The 18372-nt window shown below is 35.6% G+C and overlaps 1 protein-coding gene across 6 annotated transcripts in view; it reads left to right on the forward strand.

Annotated features, from left to right (window-relative positions):
* MTA3 (metastasis associated 1 family member 3) overlaps window positions 1–18372 on the forward strand; it is a 139977-nt gene that overhangs the window by 23754 nt on the left and 97851 nt on the right. For all 6 annotated transcript variants that reach the window (XM_066993765.1, XM_066993767.1, XM_066993766.1 and 3 more), the window contains exons 5-6: window positions 11365–11428; window positions 12652–12769. In XM_066993765.1, the coding sequence (XP_066849866.1) occupies window positions 11365–11428; window positions 12652–12769 (182 nt within the window). The remainder of the gene's footprint in view (window positions 1–11364; window positions 11429–12651; window positions 12770–18372) is intronic.

Genomic DNA, 18372 nt, shown 5'->3' on the forward strand with positions numbered 1-18372 from the left:
CAGAGTCCCGGACAGAGCTTTGGGTTGCCATTAGAGGATCAGTTGATAATGTGGTATGAAGTCAGTCTGTTCCTACTTCGGAAGAGTTGTTTTGTTAATTCTTCTTCTGCTGGCCAGAGGAACTGTGACCACTTTGTATGCCCAGGGAGACCACAGATGGATTTGGAAAGGAAACAGTGACACAGTGCTCAGATCTCTAATGTAGGGCTGCACACATTTAAAAATAAAATTACCCCAACTTTAGTAAATGTGCAGAAGACATGAGTGAGTTTGGCTAAACATTTCAAAAGCATTTCAAATATTGTTTTAGATTGCCCTAATGGTAATGTAAGAAGAGGCTTGCTAAAGCTCAAAAGTTTTTGGTTTTTTTTTTTTTTTTTTGATTTCTTTCTGTAAATGAAGTAGATACTTAAGTCATCTTCTGCGTAGAGGTCAAACAATTTGTTTGTTCATTTGGGGGGGGATATACCTAGAAATGGAAGAGAAAGATCAGGAAGAGCAGTGGCAGAAGGGGAGTATACTAAGTGTAAAACAAAGGCTCTCACAGTTTTGCTTTCTGAAGGAATTTTAGTTTTCTTAGTACCTCCAGCTCCCCTCAGCTATTTCAGACCATAAATGACTAAAAGCTATGAAAAAAATGTATATGCTCCAGTAGAGAAAAGCTTTGTATGTGCATATGTATTTTCTCTTTGTCAAATGTGGCTTATCTTTCTTATTACCAAAACTAACTGGAAATTGGGAATTTTTGTTAATTTCCTATACTTGATTCAGCTACTTCTTCTCTGACTTTGAGAAGGTCATTTACATATCAAATCTCTGCTTCCCCAACTGTAGCATAAAGATAATAATCCTGAACAGTTTCTTTTACTTACTTTGACATTTAGATATTGAAATAAGGTATTCTGTACCTAGCTTCTCTCACAACTTGGAGAGGAAATACAATGGAGGATCTATCTCCAGGGCTACACAAAGAATCCAGAAAAGCACGTGAATTCATGGTACATGTAGCACTGCACAGCAGGCAAATGCAAAGTGATGACTTGCATTTACTTTTCAGAACATATAAAGTGTTGTACTGCTATATTGTCATGAATTACTAAGACCTTTTCCGGATGCATTCTGGAAAAAGTTTTATGTAGAAGTGGGTATCATAGACTATCCTGACTTGGAAGGAATCCACAAGGATCATTGAGACCAACTGTTGGCTCCACACAGGACCAGTTAAATGTAGCAACACTGCCTTGTAGACACAGTGCTGCAGTGGGACATATTCGAGAAGGTGTAATTGCATAGCTCACTGCAACAGAAACCTGGAGTGCTGGTATGCAGCGCAGGGCAGTGTCAAGATGATATATTAATTTGGGTCTCAAGGACAAAGCTTGTTTCCTTACTGCCACGGTCAAGTTACAAGTGAAACCTCCCTCCTGAAATGTATAAGGTTAATAGCACTCCTCTAGTGAATTGCCTCCTTTCTTCCTGATCCGTGCATATTACAAATGCAGTTTTGCCAGACACTGTAATTCCCAGTTCTTCTTATAACAGTTTTTTGCTGCCGTGGACTCACTGAGCCCTCATCTTCATTCAGTAGATTTAAACATCACCCAGTGAATGCATGCAGAATTCATGATACAGATAGTTCCCAAAGCAATGCCGTTCCCAGCAAGGGACTGAATTGAGTTGAATTGCTGCGTACTTTAACTTGGATTTTCATAGACTTGAGCGTTACCAAATACAGCATTTTGGAAAGACACGGTAAGGCACAGGAAAAAAAAAAAGATGTTAAAAGTTGTCATCATGGTGAAATTGTTTGATTTTGTAAAAATTCACCGTGCAACTCAGCACAAGGTAAAAAGGATCTGCCAGCTATTAGTATGAAAATCTGCAAAAGATCGTCATTGGAGAGAAGTGTTGGTTATCTGACTTGGGCTTTAATATTTTTTTTTTCATTCTTATGTTCTCACACAGCTTTAGATTGTTGTTGTAAAAGACTGAGTTAATTTCTAAGATCATTTGTACTTGCTTTTAAATTTAATGCTTTGTATGAAATAGAGAAATAGTTTTTTTCCTAATGTGCAATTCCTTCATTCAGAACACCACATGGTCTGAAACTCAGGACAGGATAGGACAACTCATTTTGTTGTTTAAGTATTGTAACTTTTTAAAGCATGGCACCCTAGGAATTGGTGATACTACCTCAGGATTTCTAGTCTTGGCATTCTCAGCAAACAAGCTGTTTTCAGCATACAGGGTGTGTGCGCGTTATGTATTCATATACCTCACGTGTATATATAAGCTATAAAATTTTAGCTAATTCTTAAAAGCTGATTTTGAGCCTTAGAAGCCTGGTCTATTTTCTGGTGTAAATCAGACTGCTGGATAAGATAAGGAGTGAATCTGCTTTGAATAGGCATGTGGTTATCTGTTGATTTGGATTGTTGGATTGTTAAGGATTGATTTCTTTCTTTCTGGATTGAGGTTGTTTAGTGTACTGGGGCCTTTGAAGCATGCCTATGGTTTCTTTCTTCTTCTTTTTCTTTTTCTTTTTTTTTTTCTTCTTTGCTGGTAGAACTTGGAGAATGTTTACACTAGTTAGATTCTGGCTTAGATTTTCATCCTGTTCTCACTTGTGGTCAATAGCCAGTACAAGTAACAGAGTAAAAGAAAAATACTGTCTTTATCGGTGGAAGTTTCAGTGAAATACCTGAAATTCTTACGCATGTCCCCATAGTGACATAATTGCATAGTAGGCGTGTTTCACATGGTGCAAGACTTTAAGATCAGTTGCATGGAGTGGTGTGCATTGCTTCTGGGCTAAGTGACCCTGTAATGTTACGCTGAAAAATCATTCCTGGTTCAAGCCTCCTGTGGCTTTCTTAGGTAGATTTGTATTGCTGCTTCTCTGCTAAAAGGTTTTTTTTTTTTTTTTCCTGAATTAATGTGGGGGGCGGGGAGGAATAGGAATGACTTGAGTTTCCTACAATAGTTTATAGAATGTGTATATATTGTTACACTCACTGAGATAAGAAAACATCGTTTTGCTGTGCCTAGGTCAGGAAAGCATTTTACCTCTTGTGATCTGAATCCCTCTCTTCTTGGCATTGTTCTTTCTACTCCATGTGTTCTCTTCTGGAAAACCCTTCTCAGAAACAGAACACAAGATGCAATCTAAGTGATAATTTGCTAAAGCTCGTTTCAAAACATCTATACATTTGTAGATCCATGTTTCTCTCTCAACACCTTCTACAACTATGAAAGTAAGATTTTTATGAGTTGCTGAATGCTTTGGCTCTTCTGCTAACTACATAGTAATTTGTGTGTATAAGCTGCATAAGTTGTTACTGAATGAAAACTCCTCATTTTTATCTCTTAAAAATAAGATGTTTCAAGTTGGAAATGCTTTTTCTTCTGATTAGACTGTGACTAGGTAACAGTGTGAGCTATATAAAAGTTGGAATTTAAGAATATGAAAAATATGGAATTTAAGAATATGAAAAAACGATTTGAACGCTGTCTACAAATTAATTTAATTAAAATCAATTTAATTTAAAATTGGTGTCAATTGTGCATGATTATTCCAAGAAAGACTTAGCCTTTAAATCGTATAAATTTGGAGTGTTCAAAATGAGGACTTCAGTTCTAATCAAGATTAAAATGGTGAATTTTCAGACTGATGCTCATGTGCAGCATAAAAGCTTTGGGTCATCCATATCTATGCGTATGTTGAGATGCCAGGTGTTCTCTGGTTCACTTAGATATACATGTCAGTTTGCTGTGCATTCTGTTTTGAGTCCTATTTTATCAGTAGTATGCTAAACAGGTAATACCCAAGTTATTGATCTACATTTTGGCCACAGGTGTACATTGCATACACAGTCATACTTCTCGGGAGATTGGTGTCATTTTTTTTGGAGACACGGGTCCCAGTAATACTCATTTATCAAGTGAGATTGGTGTTGGTTTCCCATAACTGGGGAATCAATTTTTTATAAGTAGCAGAAGCTCTTAAGACTCCACAGTTCCTAGTCTGTGATTTGGTGATCATTGCAAACTGCTTGTAAGGGATCAAAACTTGGCTCAAAGTAGTTTTGTGATTGGAAGTCTTCAAAACAATTCTCCATTTCAGTCAGTTCAGGAAAAACGTTTTCTATTTAAGATACCTTTCTCATCCACTGCTCTATCTGTACTTTTTTTCTCCTTCTTACTCTTTATGATGCACACGAGAAAGGTTGCTCTTGTGTTCTACTCAAAACTTTACTGCCTTTCTTCATTTTGCACCTTGTTTTGAGTTTAATCTCAAACTGTCATTGAAGCAATAGCATATGCTAAAATGAAATCATTTTTTTTCTCATAAACTCAACGTTTCCTAATATTCTCTTGTTGTTTTGTTCTTGTCTAGCTAGTGACTCACTTCTGTGTTTCAAATTTCTGAGACCAACATTTTTCATGAAGATTAATGAGAGACAATTGGTTTGTCCACATGGAATTACTCAATGTCATTGTCATATTCAGGAGGGTGATGAGTCTTTATTAATAGCAGAATTTCCAAGTCTGTCCTCCCTGCATATATTTTCTTCTTTCTTCAAGTTGTACTTTAATGACCAATGCATAGCAAGTTCCATTGACTTGGTGGGAACTGAGAGCAATGTGTTCTGAAAGTTCTTACTCTGCACTAATCATACCCAGAATGCAACTACATTACAATAGGAAATGTATATGGCATGTTACTATGGCCATCAGGTTGCCTTTTCCACTTCCATGGTTTCCTGGTTATCAGGCACTAATTTCTTCATTTCTTTTGTAATTTCTTTCTGTAATTTTTGTTGTACCTCCCGTCCCAAGGGTTCCTTATTAAAAAGAGATTTGTATCTCAGGCTGTCTTACTCATCTGGTGAAAACATAAAGAAATAGCCGGCAAGAATAACAGAACAAGAACTGTAGAGGTTTCCGCTGTTTTAAAAGTAGGGGTTGTGCCAAAACAAGGCCTATATAAAAGATAAAAATAGTTGCTGTTGATTTCGATTCATTTGGTAGTTTTAAAGTATCTGTTTTCATCATCATTAAAAGATGATTACCTAGCTAGTGGAAACAAGATGTCTCTCTTTTTTTTCCCATATGTATATGTAAAATGTGTATGTTGGATAATTTGGCGTTTTGATCTAGGTTCTGTAATCAGGCGATATCTAAATCTTCTAATAACATCTTGCATTAAAGCTTTGGTGTGACTTGTTTCAAACAACTTGAATTGTTGAACTGGTTATCATCATCTTGTGGCTTAATAAGGGAACTTCTCTGTTCCAAATGCTGATTGTTATCATGGTCTTGTCTTAATTATGTTCCCAAATACTTTTCATTCCTCCATTGGGTCTTACTCAAACATGGCACAGTTTTTGTCTTTAATTTTCAAGGCCCGTTAGGCCCTCTCTCTGCTTACTTGCTTTGATATCTCTCCTTCAGGACTCAGATGCTGACATTTCACATAGACTGTTCATTTTCATCAGCTCCTTATTGAATTGTCCACGACAGTCTTATCTGAGTGTCTCACAAAACTGCCATTTATTTTCCAGTTTTCTGTTTATTCTCCTCTTCTTTGTTCCACAGTTAAAAGACAAACAAAGAAAAGCCACCACCAACAAAACAAAATACCACAGACAAATAACTTCCTAAAAACTGGGGGGGGGGGGGGTAATCTTTTTATTCACTCCATTGGGACTGCTACCTACCACGATGAGTAGCATGTTTTGCTGTTTCCTTATAATCCTCATTAGTGTCTCTGTTTATTTGCTGTTTCAGCTGCAGGTGGTTAGCATTTTGGTTTTGGGACTATGGGGCTTTCTGCTGGAACAGTTGAAAACTTTTTACAAAAAACACTAAAGCATTTTTTCCAAAACTGTGTTTTAGAGTTTATTTGTGGGAAGTACTTAGGTCATTCTTCGATGGCTTTGTTCAAATCACAGAAGCAGGGTGTAAGCATGAAGAAGTAGGCTATAACACGTCCCTCCGCTGATGTGCCTAAGTGGTCAGGAATTGTCAGCATACTGTTGGAGTTGGCTGAAATACACAGTAGAAAATTTACAACCTGGCAAGAATTTATAACACATGGCAATGAAGGAAGGGCTAATGTGTGAAAACAGCTTTCACGTGGTTAATGGTTAAAAGAAAGAAAAAAGTTAAAAGTTGTAGCTCTGGTTCTTAGGCCAGGGGATGTGGTTGAATCTTGAGTGCTTTGTATGATAGGGACTGGTAATACCGTGAGCATTACACATAGGTAAGCTTTGTTCTCTCCTTTTACTGCAAGACCTGTAAATTACTTTTTATTTTTGACTGATTTAATACTGTGACAAGTTTTGTTGGTATTGCCAGCTAAATGGAAGAACTTTTTATCTGTGAACAGTTTAAATATGTTTAAGTACATCCAAGAGCAGAAAGCATTCTGAAGGGACAATTTAATCTCGTCAGAATTAAATTGTAAGTGAAGACATAAAAGGTAACTTATTTTTTGTTTGCAGGTATTTGTACATTGCTGAGGTATCTGAAAGCTCCCCTCAATGTTCCTACAAGATCAGCTCTGCCTAATTCTGTAGGAAATAAGAATAATTTCTCTGAGTATTAGAGAAAAAGGTCAAAACCAGGAATGTAATCTCAATATCACTGATCTCTTCTGATGCTATTTACTAGTAATTTTCCCTGTTGTTATCAATTAAGTCAGGGATTCTGCTCGGTAGAGGAAATATAGCTAAAATCAGACTCACAGTTGGAGAAGAAGGTTTCATATCTGAATAAATATTCGACAACTCAATTTTACTTATTTTTCTTACTGTTTCACTAAAGCTGGGTAATACTTTGTAATTTTGACCTTAATTATTTCTTGTGACAGGCTTCAGGAAGGAGATTTCACCAATAAAGCAATGTAACTGTTGCATTATACTTTGCTAGTCTAAATAGTACTTGAAAACTTCAGAAATCCTACAGTCCTTGCAAATAGAGTATTGTTTTGGTGTGTAACTGATCTTACAATCTGGTAAATGCAGTATATGTCTCTGTGGTTAGCCAGCTCCACCCCCACCCCTTTTTTTCCTTTTTCTAGCTTAGTATAGTTGATTTTATCTTGTCATGCTGATGCTTTATTTGCTATAGCTCTACCTATTTATTACAGTTATCTGAAGTTGTCCTAAAACATTAATAAATGCAGTTACAGAACGCTGTGAGGAGGAGAATATTATATTCATATTCAGAGAAGCTTATAAAACTTTTTAAATACATGCCGTAGGTGAAAAAAATCCATATCTTTACACTCAGTCTTGTTGTGATGTGGTTTAAACCCTATTAACTTCCTCATGTGGCATTTTGATTACTAGTATTGGAAGAAAGGATGAGGAGTACAGTGGTGGTTGGAGAACATTTAGGGACACATCACTGTCAATCTGTATTGAGGTCTTTCTGCAGTATACATGGTTGAGAGATTTCAGAGACGAGATCCAGAGCTAGATGCTTTGGTTCAACCCCCTAGGCCATTTCCAGTAGGCTGAGAGGACTTTCCTTTTTGGGGGGGGGGGGGGGGAGGAGATATATAAATGGTAGGGGTTCTATGCCTTTGGTTAAGATTCTGTATAACTTGTAATAAGTGTTTCATGCTTGTCAATCACAGAAATTGGTAACCATAATACAGATCTTTAAAAATTATTTTTTACTCCATTTTTACATTATTTTTAATTATTCTTTTTAACGTTTTTCGAATTCTTTTTTTTTTTTTCGTTTTAGCATTGGATTACCACTGTAGGTCTAGCATTACTTTTTTTTTTTTTTGAGGCTATAGTCCATACATTTGAAATGTATATACATTAAAAAAAAATTCTATTTGTGTACATGACTCCAGCCATTAGATGGTTAAAATGCTGTGCAAAGAAATGTAACATCAAACAGAAACTTACTTCGAAGATGTGCTGTGGAAATTAATCTTTTGTCTTAATGAAGCTTTGTAAATTTCCAACAGTAAGATATAAGGTCAGTCACTGCCCTTTCAGCCACGATGACAGGTGAAGAAAAGCCTCGGCAATAATTGCTCTTAAATAAGGGTAGGCTGTATTGGAGAGAGAGCATACTAGAGCTGTACAGAACTGAAGCAAACTGGAAAGGTAAACTCCTATTTAGCCTTCAATACTTTAAAAAAAAAAAAAAGGTTAAAATTGATTAACTGACTTCATCGTATAGCATATAATTAATCTTTGGACATAAATGTTCAGGAATTATCAAGGTCAAAAGCTTCAAAAAAGATCCAAAGACATGATTGATTATAGAGACATTTTCCTAGCTCTCTACTGCAGGAATCTTCTCATCTGCTGTTGTGTGCTGTGCTCAGATTATTTTTTTTGATTTCTTCCCACCATTTCCGTGTAAGGTTGTGATTCTCCTGACAAATAATGAGATTGAGAGAAATTCAGGAGGTTATACACTACAGACTTAATGAATTTTTTAACCTAATTTCGCATGCTGTCCAACAGTAATGAGTAAGATGTTAGCTTGGTATTTTTGCTTAATGACCAGCAGTTCGTAATTGGCACCTGATATTTTACAGCTGAGCTTAACAGTCAACATTCTCTGAAATGAACAAGGGCTTTTCACAATAACTTCTTTGGGTGTTACCCTCTTAAATCAAAGAGGTCCCTGATGTAACTTTTATCTTCCCTAATGTTTATTTGTGTGCTGGTTTGTTACAAATGGGAGAAGGGAATTGTGGGATCCTGCTGTCTGTATGTGTAAGGCTACTAGGACCACATGGTGAATACCAACTAAATTGATGGAAGTCGAATAAGACTTTGGTGCATGAAATGCAAGGTGATGTATTTAAGGAGAAATATGTTATTATAAAGTTACTATATACTCAGCTGAAAATGACAACATAAAAAATGTCGGTTGCAAGCAAGATGATTCAGCGCCCTTAACATTTTTCATCCTTATCTATGTGTGTTTCTTTAAAATGCCATTTGATAAAAATAAATTTGCAGATTATTTGCAGAGAAGTCAGAGGCAGAGGAATTTGAGGCTGAAGGGTTGTGGAGGGAGAAAGGGATGAGAAAGGTAGGGTCAAATTCTCATTGCAGTATCTACCTGGGCAGATACATGGCAGATCTGTGGCAGAGCTGAATAACAGGAAGCTTTCCACTGGTAGCTTACACAAAAATGTGGTAGTTAGCATTTTAATGTGGCCATGGAAGAAATTAATAGAATCTTATGGTTAATCATTAGAAATATTACCATTCAAAAAGGAAAAGTACTTTGAGTCCATGGGGAGTTGTTAAAACCTCATATTGTTTCTAGTTTTCAAACTAAGAATTCCTGAAAAAAAATGGGTATGTATGATGATCCAAGGGATAAAGATCCTCTTCTTTGAGACAGTGATGTGAAACCTAGGCTCATTTAACCTAGTAGTACAAAGATTAAAATGCGACTTCGGTTTGGAAGCGGGCTTAAAGAGTGAGTAGGCATAACAGGAAGAAGAGCAGGAGGAGAGTGCTGACGTGAAAGCAAAATAATATAAACTGGTCTTGAATAAAATAAAGCTGATAGTTAGAAAGTTCATAACTTTAGGAGAATGAGGTTCTGAAACAGCCTCCCAGCACAAGTAGTGGGGATAAATAACCCACTAAGGAATAGCACCAGGGGCTAAGTGGGTTCAGTAGCACAGGGAAGCACCTTGTAGGCCATCACTCCAATAATGTTCTTTTTCAACTATATGTTGGCCAAAAATCAATATAAAGAACTTAAATCTCATCCAGAACAGTGTCATACTTTTACTTAGTTGCACTGTCTTTCAGGTTTGGTTTGCTCTCTTTTATATGTTTTATTTATTTTTGATGAATTATTTCTCAATAGCTGTTTCCCTTGCAAGTGTATTTGCCACTTGGAATGTCTGAGTTAAATAAGCAGTATAGTCATTTGTGGTATCTCCATTTAACTTTTTTTTTTTTAGATGTTCTTGGATTAAAAATGAAGGCATACCATTACGTGGACTTAAACTTCTTTTCTCATATTAGTGCTAGCAGTAGATGCTGTTTGTGTGACAGGAACAAGGATTTGGTGTCCCTTTAAGCCGTACATTACTAAATGTTAGTACATCATTAAAATTACAGAGCCATGTTGAAGAGGCTTGTTAAGTTTTCTTATGAATTACTTTAATTTCCTTTCACAGTCATTCAGCCAGACTTGTTAGTAAGGCTTCTATCTGACTTACGGGAACTGATTTCATGAGCTGTATGTTAACCTTTTCGTTACTAAAGCAGTGGTGACGGTGTCAGAGCACACATCTGAGAAGCAATTTAATGAATAAGAAAAGCCAGCGCTGAAATTTAGTACTGTTTTTGCTCTGTATTGATTACATGTGGCAGGTTAGGTTTTTCCTCACAATTTCTGGAAAGTCAAGATACAGCAGCGGAAGTTTTTATGAAAGGCTTACAATCACTGGATGTTAGAGTTCACATATGATTCTAAACATATGGGTGCTTTCTTGAACTGGATCTCTAGATTTCCTGAGATTTAGTCCTGTTTCAAAACAAACAAAAAGAACCACAGTAATTTTGAGAAGGAAGGGGTGGGTATAGGGAATGAGATCAAGGACAGTTAGGTTTTCTACTGGGACACTGGTGAGGATGCATGAAGTTGCACAGTACCTACTTTGAGGGAAGGATGGGTTTGTGCTGCCTTAAGAGAAGCCATTTTGAATGTCCTCTTACTCATTTGGACTTAAACTAGGAGTTTTCTGCCCTAATACTCCTCCTGGTTCCAGAGCCCCTATAATAGGGACACTTTCCTTTTAAGTCTGAAGCCTTCTTTGGAAGCTCAAGGATTTATTTTGGGGTTCTTTTTGTTGGTACGAGATTTTTGAAACCTGCTACTAAATAAAAGAAACCTAAACAAACAAACAAGCCACATTTAAGACCATGCTTTAAGAAAAAGTGGAAAACTGTAAAGAACTGGGAAAAATGACAGTAGTTTCCTGCTAGAGATTCTGTTATAGCAGGTGAACGGGCTTTAGGCTCATTTTTGTTTTTTAGTCTAGGAGGTGATGTTTCATTCAGCCAGGGCTTTTCATTAATGGTATGTGTACTTACAGTACCTCTTGTTCCTTTGTTGCTTCTCTATTTCTGAAAATGTTTCCTAATTCTGTAGAATTCTTAAATAATTGAGTGCTTGAGATTGTGCGGCTGTTCATTATGTTGTTTTGATGTTAATTTTAAAATACTAAAGCATGGCAAAATGCATTTTCAATGTTAAAGCTTAAAATATATCTAATTTGTTTTCTTGCAGGTTTTTGACTTGACAAAAATTTCAGCTTTACAAAAGTAACAGTTCTTCCTTGTGTTTGTGTAGGGGAAAATGCAGTGTTGCACTTCTGAATGAGACAGAATCTGTGTTGTCATATCTGGAGAAAGAGGTAATATCTGTGGCTTCTATTTGTGTAAATATTGGAATGATCTTAAGTTTTTTTTGTTACCTATTTTTTTACAGCTTTAATGTCAGTAAATGGGCAAACACTTTAAAACTGTTTTCATGAAGGCTATGTTAGAAAAATGTTACGTTAAAACCACTGATTTTGAAAGTGTTATGGAACAAAAGCTGAAACGACACATTACATTTCTATTATGCATTTTATTGTACTTAGAAAATAGTTAACTCAAACTTAATCATGTTATCTTATAAAGGAAAAATACACAGACTTTTTCATGTAGTGGGTATTTACAATATGGGTTTTTTGTTTGTTTTGCTTTTTTTCTTCTGCCTAGAGGTGTTCGAGAAATACCAGTCTTCCATACTCAAAATATCATACTCCGTAGTCAATAGATGGAGAGAGGGAGGGTCCTCTAGAGAGTAACTTAGTATAGGAGCTTAATTCTAAGTGCTCTGAACTGCTGTATGAAAAATATCTTTTCTCCTTTCATTTCCAATGGAAGAAAATTAAGGTGTTTAGCCTTACTAGAGGCAAAAAAAATTCCCCATGACTTTGAAAGATAAGCCTTTAAAATAGCTTTGTACTGTAAAATACCTTTAAACATAAATGCATTTTCCTTTGGAGTGTCTTTATATAATATGAGGCAGGCAGTGTTTTTTAGCTGGAATTAATATGTCTTTACTTTCATATTTCTACACCAAAACCACTGATAATCTGAAAAATGTTTCTGAGAACAACATTTACCCTATGCTGCAAATGACTGTACCAGATATGTCAATACTATTTTTGTGTAAGCCCTTTTCAGACACTGGCAGTTTTGTATGCTGTTTGAGACTAATTTATAAAAAGTCAGTATGGCAGAGGTATTTAGGAAAGGAAATTGGAAATTCAGAAAATGGTTAACTGTTTCAATAGATTAAAAAAAAAAAAAGTATTTTTGAGTATGAATCTTTTCATCATTGCTCTGTTCTGAAATAACTTAGAGCAATGAGAAAAGCTTTGATTAGCCATGTAAAAGTATGCATGAACATCTGCATTATTTAAAGTCAAAATTAATGTTTCAAAATGTTTATTCTTGTACCAAACCTGTAGTCTGTAAAAGTGTATTATAAGGGTTACTTGAATAATTTTCACATGGAAAGTGAGGTAGACCTGCAAAGCTAATTTTAAAATTCATTATGCTGTTGCAAATGTGTCTTCTTTTTTAGGATACTTTTTTTTATTCATTGGTGTATGATCCATCACTGAAAACGCTTTTAGCAGACAAGGGAGAAATCAGAGTGGGGCCTAGATATCAAGCAGATGTGCCTGACATGCTTGCAGAAGGTAAATATTTGCTCTTTGGATAGTTAAATAAATAAATAGTTATCTTGCATTATTATTTATGTTAGCATTCTGAACTAAACTAGTCACTATTGAGGCAGAGAAGTACCACGAGGAGATGCTGCTTGAATAGCTGTGGGAAAGAGCCTGTCCTGTAGAGTCTGTGCATAACAATTTACATGTTTGTTTATTTATCTAATTGTATGGTCCAGTTTCATGCATGCCTCATGGAAAGAAGGCACTGAAGGCCAGCTTGTTCTGTGGAATTAACAACACAGTAGCAGGATAAGTGAAAAGTGTTCTAATAGGGAGAGAAAGAATATAGACTGAATACAGAATGTATGCCTATGTGATTTCCAATTTTAAGGTATTGTCTTGCATTAAATCGTATTGGCTGTTCTTTACCAGGACTGAAACATTTTAAGCCTTGGCACATCTTTAAAAATCATTGGATCTTTTTCAGTCTAGAACAAATACATGAGCGTTAGTCTTCTGCTACATAGCAACTTCTTTTTAAACAAAATTTGAAGTAAATTATCTATTAAGAATTTTGATGTTTGCATGAGCAGATGCCAGTGTTTGCAATTATGTTTACCTAGTAAATCTTAAAATGAGCATTTTTGTCAGTGAAATATGTACTAACAAAATAAAAAGTTTTCTGAGAAATACCTAGACAAATACTGTTTTTAAGAATGTTGTTATTTATTCCTTAATATGAAAAGATTATGCAACAGGAGTGTAACTTAAGTCGAAAGAATTCTGAATATCCAAAATACATACATTTGTAATTTTAAATGGGGTATTCTCCATTTGAGATGGGCTTTTTGCCTGCTGTATTTGTTGTCTCTTGTACGAAACAAGTACAATTTCTGCAAAACTTAATGAACTTTATAAAAGAATGATTTCTGGCAAGTGGGAGATTATTTTACTGTAGATACATTTTATTAGTTCATGTGTGTTGTTGTTGTTATCGTTAGGTTATTTTAATAGCCAAAAATAACTTATAGGAGGACTTTTCCAGATTTGTTTATGAGGAGTAAAGACCTTGTTTAAGAACAAGGTTATGTCTAGAATATGATGCACTGCTATTCTTGCTGTAAAGTGTGCCTGTCGTAGAAAACCGAATAATTATGTAGACAGTTCTATGCTCAAGAGGAAAGCTTCTTAAAGGACTAAGAAAATGACCATCTCAATATGTCTATCAAGTAACCAGGAAGCATTGATGTGATTCTGAAGTAGCTGGCTGAGTTGTTGGGGTTTAGAGGATGAACTGTCTGCCAGAGAGGAAGCTTTTTTTTTTTTTTTTAATTCCAGCTGAATTCTGCTACTTTAATTGCTAACAATAGAGCTTAGCCATGGAATAATAAGTAATATATCTAAAGTAAATGTTTTTCCCTTGAAAATTTTACTTAGTTTGGAATTAGACTTTAGAAAAAAAAATATTACAAGATGTTAAGTTTTACTTCATGAAGACGGGACTTCATGCAACTGTATGTTATTCTTTTTTTTTTCCACACCATGTTAATCCCCAAAGTGCAGTAAGTGATGAACTCTTGTTGCTGTCTTTAGTAGGCAGTAAGAATCTATCAATTATTAAAATTCAGAAACACTAATTTGTTCACAAAACAAAAATCTGGAGGTATTACAGATCTTCTTTGCTAGTTAAGTTTGATTAATTTACACTTACTTTCAGTGGCTGTGGTGGAAAAAATAATTTGATTTTAGGAGGATAAAAATATCTAGGTTGTTGTATATTTGGCTGATTATTATCAGTGTTTCTATAGCCTTCTGACCTTCAAGGAAAAGAAAAAGATGATTCAGCTGATGCTGTGTCTCTGTGTAAGCTGACAGTGTGGAAGTTAATCCATTCCCTGTCAAACATTTTCATTCACAAAAAAAATATATATATATTAACCTATGTTTAAAATTAATGGAATAAAATAGATGTGTTTTGCAGATACAAGATTCTGTGAAGATTTCTGAATCTTTAAATGATTTTTTTCAACCTATACTTTAAAAAGTGGCTAATGATCAATGTCCAAGTTTTTATGCAATAATATACAATTCTTTAGGTGTAAAATGTCATGTCTTCTTTTTTTTATAATAAAAAAAAAAAAGAAAAGCCTAAAGCAATCACCTGTAAAGAAACAGAATTTAGACAACTTCAAGTGAGGGATCTCCTAAAAAAAATCAAGTCTTTTATTATTGGTATAACGGTGTTATACAATACAAAACATTTGCTAAATTAAATTACATACCTTAAAATTTCCATGACAGAAAGTATATCTTTTTGGAGGTTGTTGGTAGGCATATTTTGTTTACAGAAATTCCCCAGAGCTATAAAAAAAAAAAAATTAGGAAAGTTAAGGTGCACATGCCATCAGTTTTTTTTATTTATTTAAGTTTTACTGGCGTATAAACACAATTCAAATGAGTGAAAGCATGCCAGTTCTTATTAGCTTTCAGAAGACCAGTCACAAAGTGGCTGATAAATGAAAATGTTCTTTGAACCGTGAAAGCCCTTCCATGTCCTCTATAAATATCCAAATATTTTGACGTAAACACACGATAGATTCTAGTAGTCTAAAAACTTGCATTCATTTTTGCATTTATTTTCTGATCATTTATTTTCCTGTCTGAATGGGCTACTGTGGCTTTTTTGTGTTTATTGAAGAATGATATGCTGCCTTTTCTTTTTTTTTTTCTTTTTTTTTCTCTCTCCAGGAATCTATATTCTAAGGGAGGTTGTGGGAAGTTCACGTTTTCAGGACCTCTTTACTTACTAGAGAATGTGTATTGGAGAACAGACTTGCATGGAGGGTGTAACTTTAACTGTTGGGTTCCCACTACAAGCTGGAGTCATGATTCTGGATACTAGATTAAAACATAGGATCAGATTTGCAGAAATGCTGGGCTGTCACAGCTCAGTTCATGGCACTGTGAACAGTATTTAGCCAGTAGAAACCATGGAATTATTTGTATATATTTATCTTCTGAGCTGTAACTATAATAAAATTAAGAAATAATCTTTTCAACAGTAGCGTAGAGTATGTTTCAACAGATGCATGGATAAGTTGAGTTTAATTTTAGAATCCTGTATTTTCCTGTAATCTTCCCCCCCTCACTTCTCTAAGAGAGAGTTTTCTCACCAATCTCTCTTCCATCTCTATCTCCGTCTGCCTGTTGCTGATGTTGTGTGGGTTATTTCAGAATGCCATCCAGCAGAATTAACTATTTAGAGGAAATATTTTTTTTAAAGGGATAGAAAATATAGAAGGTATGGCCTAATACCTTGAGAATACAGCTGCTAAATGATGATTAATTGAGTTGCGGGTATCTCCAACTGGATGCCTGGAAGTCACATGTGGCTCTGACAGTCTTTCAGAGACTGAGTTGCTTGTATGTGAGAGGAAAAATAAGTAGAGGGAGTGTTTAAAGGCAGTGTTTATGAAGTGTGAATTTTGTAGGTATGAGTGCCATAGAAGGTCATATGAAGAGAGCAATCCTTTGAGAATAGGTTCTAAATAACATTTTGGAAGTAAGATACAGGGGCATGCATGTAGAAGTACAAACAGTTGCTTGTTAAGCTAACACGCAGAATTCAGTCTGCTGTGGATCAGATGATGGGCGAAGATGTCATTAAAAGCTGATAGTGCATGAAAGAAGCTAGTAAGTAGAAGCTTATAAGCCTCTGAAACCCTTTAGAAACTTGTTGAGTGCTTAAAAAGAATTTTAAGAAGAAGATTTATTTGTGGAAGAATAATCCTCTGCAACCTTACAGTAAACAAATATAAACTAAGTTTAAATCTAATTGAAAATGTCTAAGCCTTGTTGATCTACACTGCTTGTGTTTGTGGTGGTTTAGCTAAATCACTTGGAAAAACTACACTTAGTGAGGACTATAGGTTTGTAGAAAGACCAGACTGGATTTCAACAGTCTATGATCTTTGTTATAAACACCTTTTGAGAGTAAAACTGTGAGTTGGTCGGACAGGGAATGATAAAAGGGTTGGATGAAACTGTTTCTTCTCCCCCCTGTGCCAATTGCTCCAGTCTTGCTAGACTTTCACTTTGAAGATTGTGAGTATTGTTACTTGCTTTTATTGTACTGGAGAACAGGAGACTATTCCAGAGCACTGGCTTAATTTCTGGCTAGTGTGATTGTAAATAATGTCCTTTCTCTTTTATCCACACATTCTCCAGTTGCTTATTCTGTCAATCTAATAGTTGTTTATTGTCAAATCTGTTTCCAGTGTGGGATAACATTCTAAACTTCTGTACAAAGCAAGAATAAAAAGGTTTATCTCAGAGAACCAAAGCACTCATTTGGGTAGAGAGCATCTGATATCAAGCATCCCTTGTCTTGCTCCCTCAGGAACAAGGTGCCTGGTTCTCTGCTGTAGTTGGGTTTTGGTACATCTACCCGCTGTATCTGATCAGCAACGAGGTGACTAGTAAGTTTAAGTATAGTTACTCTAGAGGAAAGTGTTTTTGTTTGTTTGTTTTTTAAAATAAATTAAAAACAAACTATTCCCCCCCTTTTCCACTCCAATAAAATAAAAAAATAAAAAATTTCCAAATTTATTCTGGGCATATAATTATTTTTGCTATTTGGTTAAAAGGCATACTTTCATGAACTGTTCTAAATATGAACAAATCGCTATCACCATCGACAGGTTTTATTTATCCCTGCTTTATAAACTGAGAACTATGTTCCTCCCTGTGTAATTTTTTTTTTCCATTTTGTTTTTTCAAGAGGAACCTCAAACGGCTACTAGGTACGATGTAGTTATGATTCTGGGTAGTAGGTAACTTCTTAGTATGTGTTCAGTCATTGTTGATTTTAGTATGCTCAATATCAGCTGATTTTTCTATTAAGCCTTGAGACAACACCTTGAGCTTTTAGTAAATCTCAGCCTGAAAATACAAGGAACACCCAAAGATTAGCATGTTCAAACACTAATATTAAGCTAAAAGCATTAATACGTATCAAAAATCTTCAGTATAATTTGGTTATCCATATTGTAATACATGAAAAAGCTTTACGTGTGTGTAGTGTGATGCAGGTAACAGAGCAACCACTAGCCTTTAAAAATTTTATTTCTCTCTTGTAAGAACATAGGGTGGTTCCTGAGATTTAGCACAAAACCACCAGCCAGAAAGTAGATTGTAGAGGGAAGTAGCTTCTGAATTTTCTCTACCTCTCTTAAGTTGTTCGGGTGTTTGAAGTGTGTCTTTGGGAACCCAAAGCTTGCCAACCTATGTTGCAATGGGCAGCAGTGTAGTGGCAGCTGGTCCTAACAGTCAGTGAGCAAACACTTACCTAAACAGTGGAAAGTGCCTGGTAAGAACACTTTACTGCTAATTAATTGCCTGTGTTGCAGCATCAGCTTCTGTCAGCTCATCCTCATGCGCTCATAATGCGTGCTGTGAGGATGCAGAAAGCCAAGTTCTTCACTCCTGCATAATACAGCAAAGAGGGGAGCAAGCTGTGTGGAGCTAGAGGTCACTGGGCAAAACGGGCATGTCAGGGCGGGCAGGGTGATGGTGGCTGCGTGAAGGGATCAGGTTGATGGGTGGTTGGTGGGAAATGAGACTTCAGTCTT

Source organism: Anser cygnoides, chromosome 3 (genome assembly GCF_040182565.1).
Source record: "Anser cygnoides isolate HZ-2024a breed goose chromosome 3, Taihu_goose_T2T_genome, whole genome shotgun sequence".
NCBI lineage: Eukaryota > Metazoa > Chordata > Aves > Anseriformes > Anatidae > Anser > Anser cygnoides.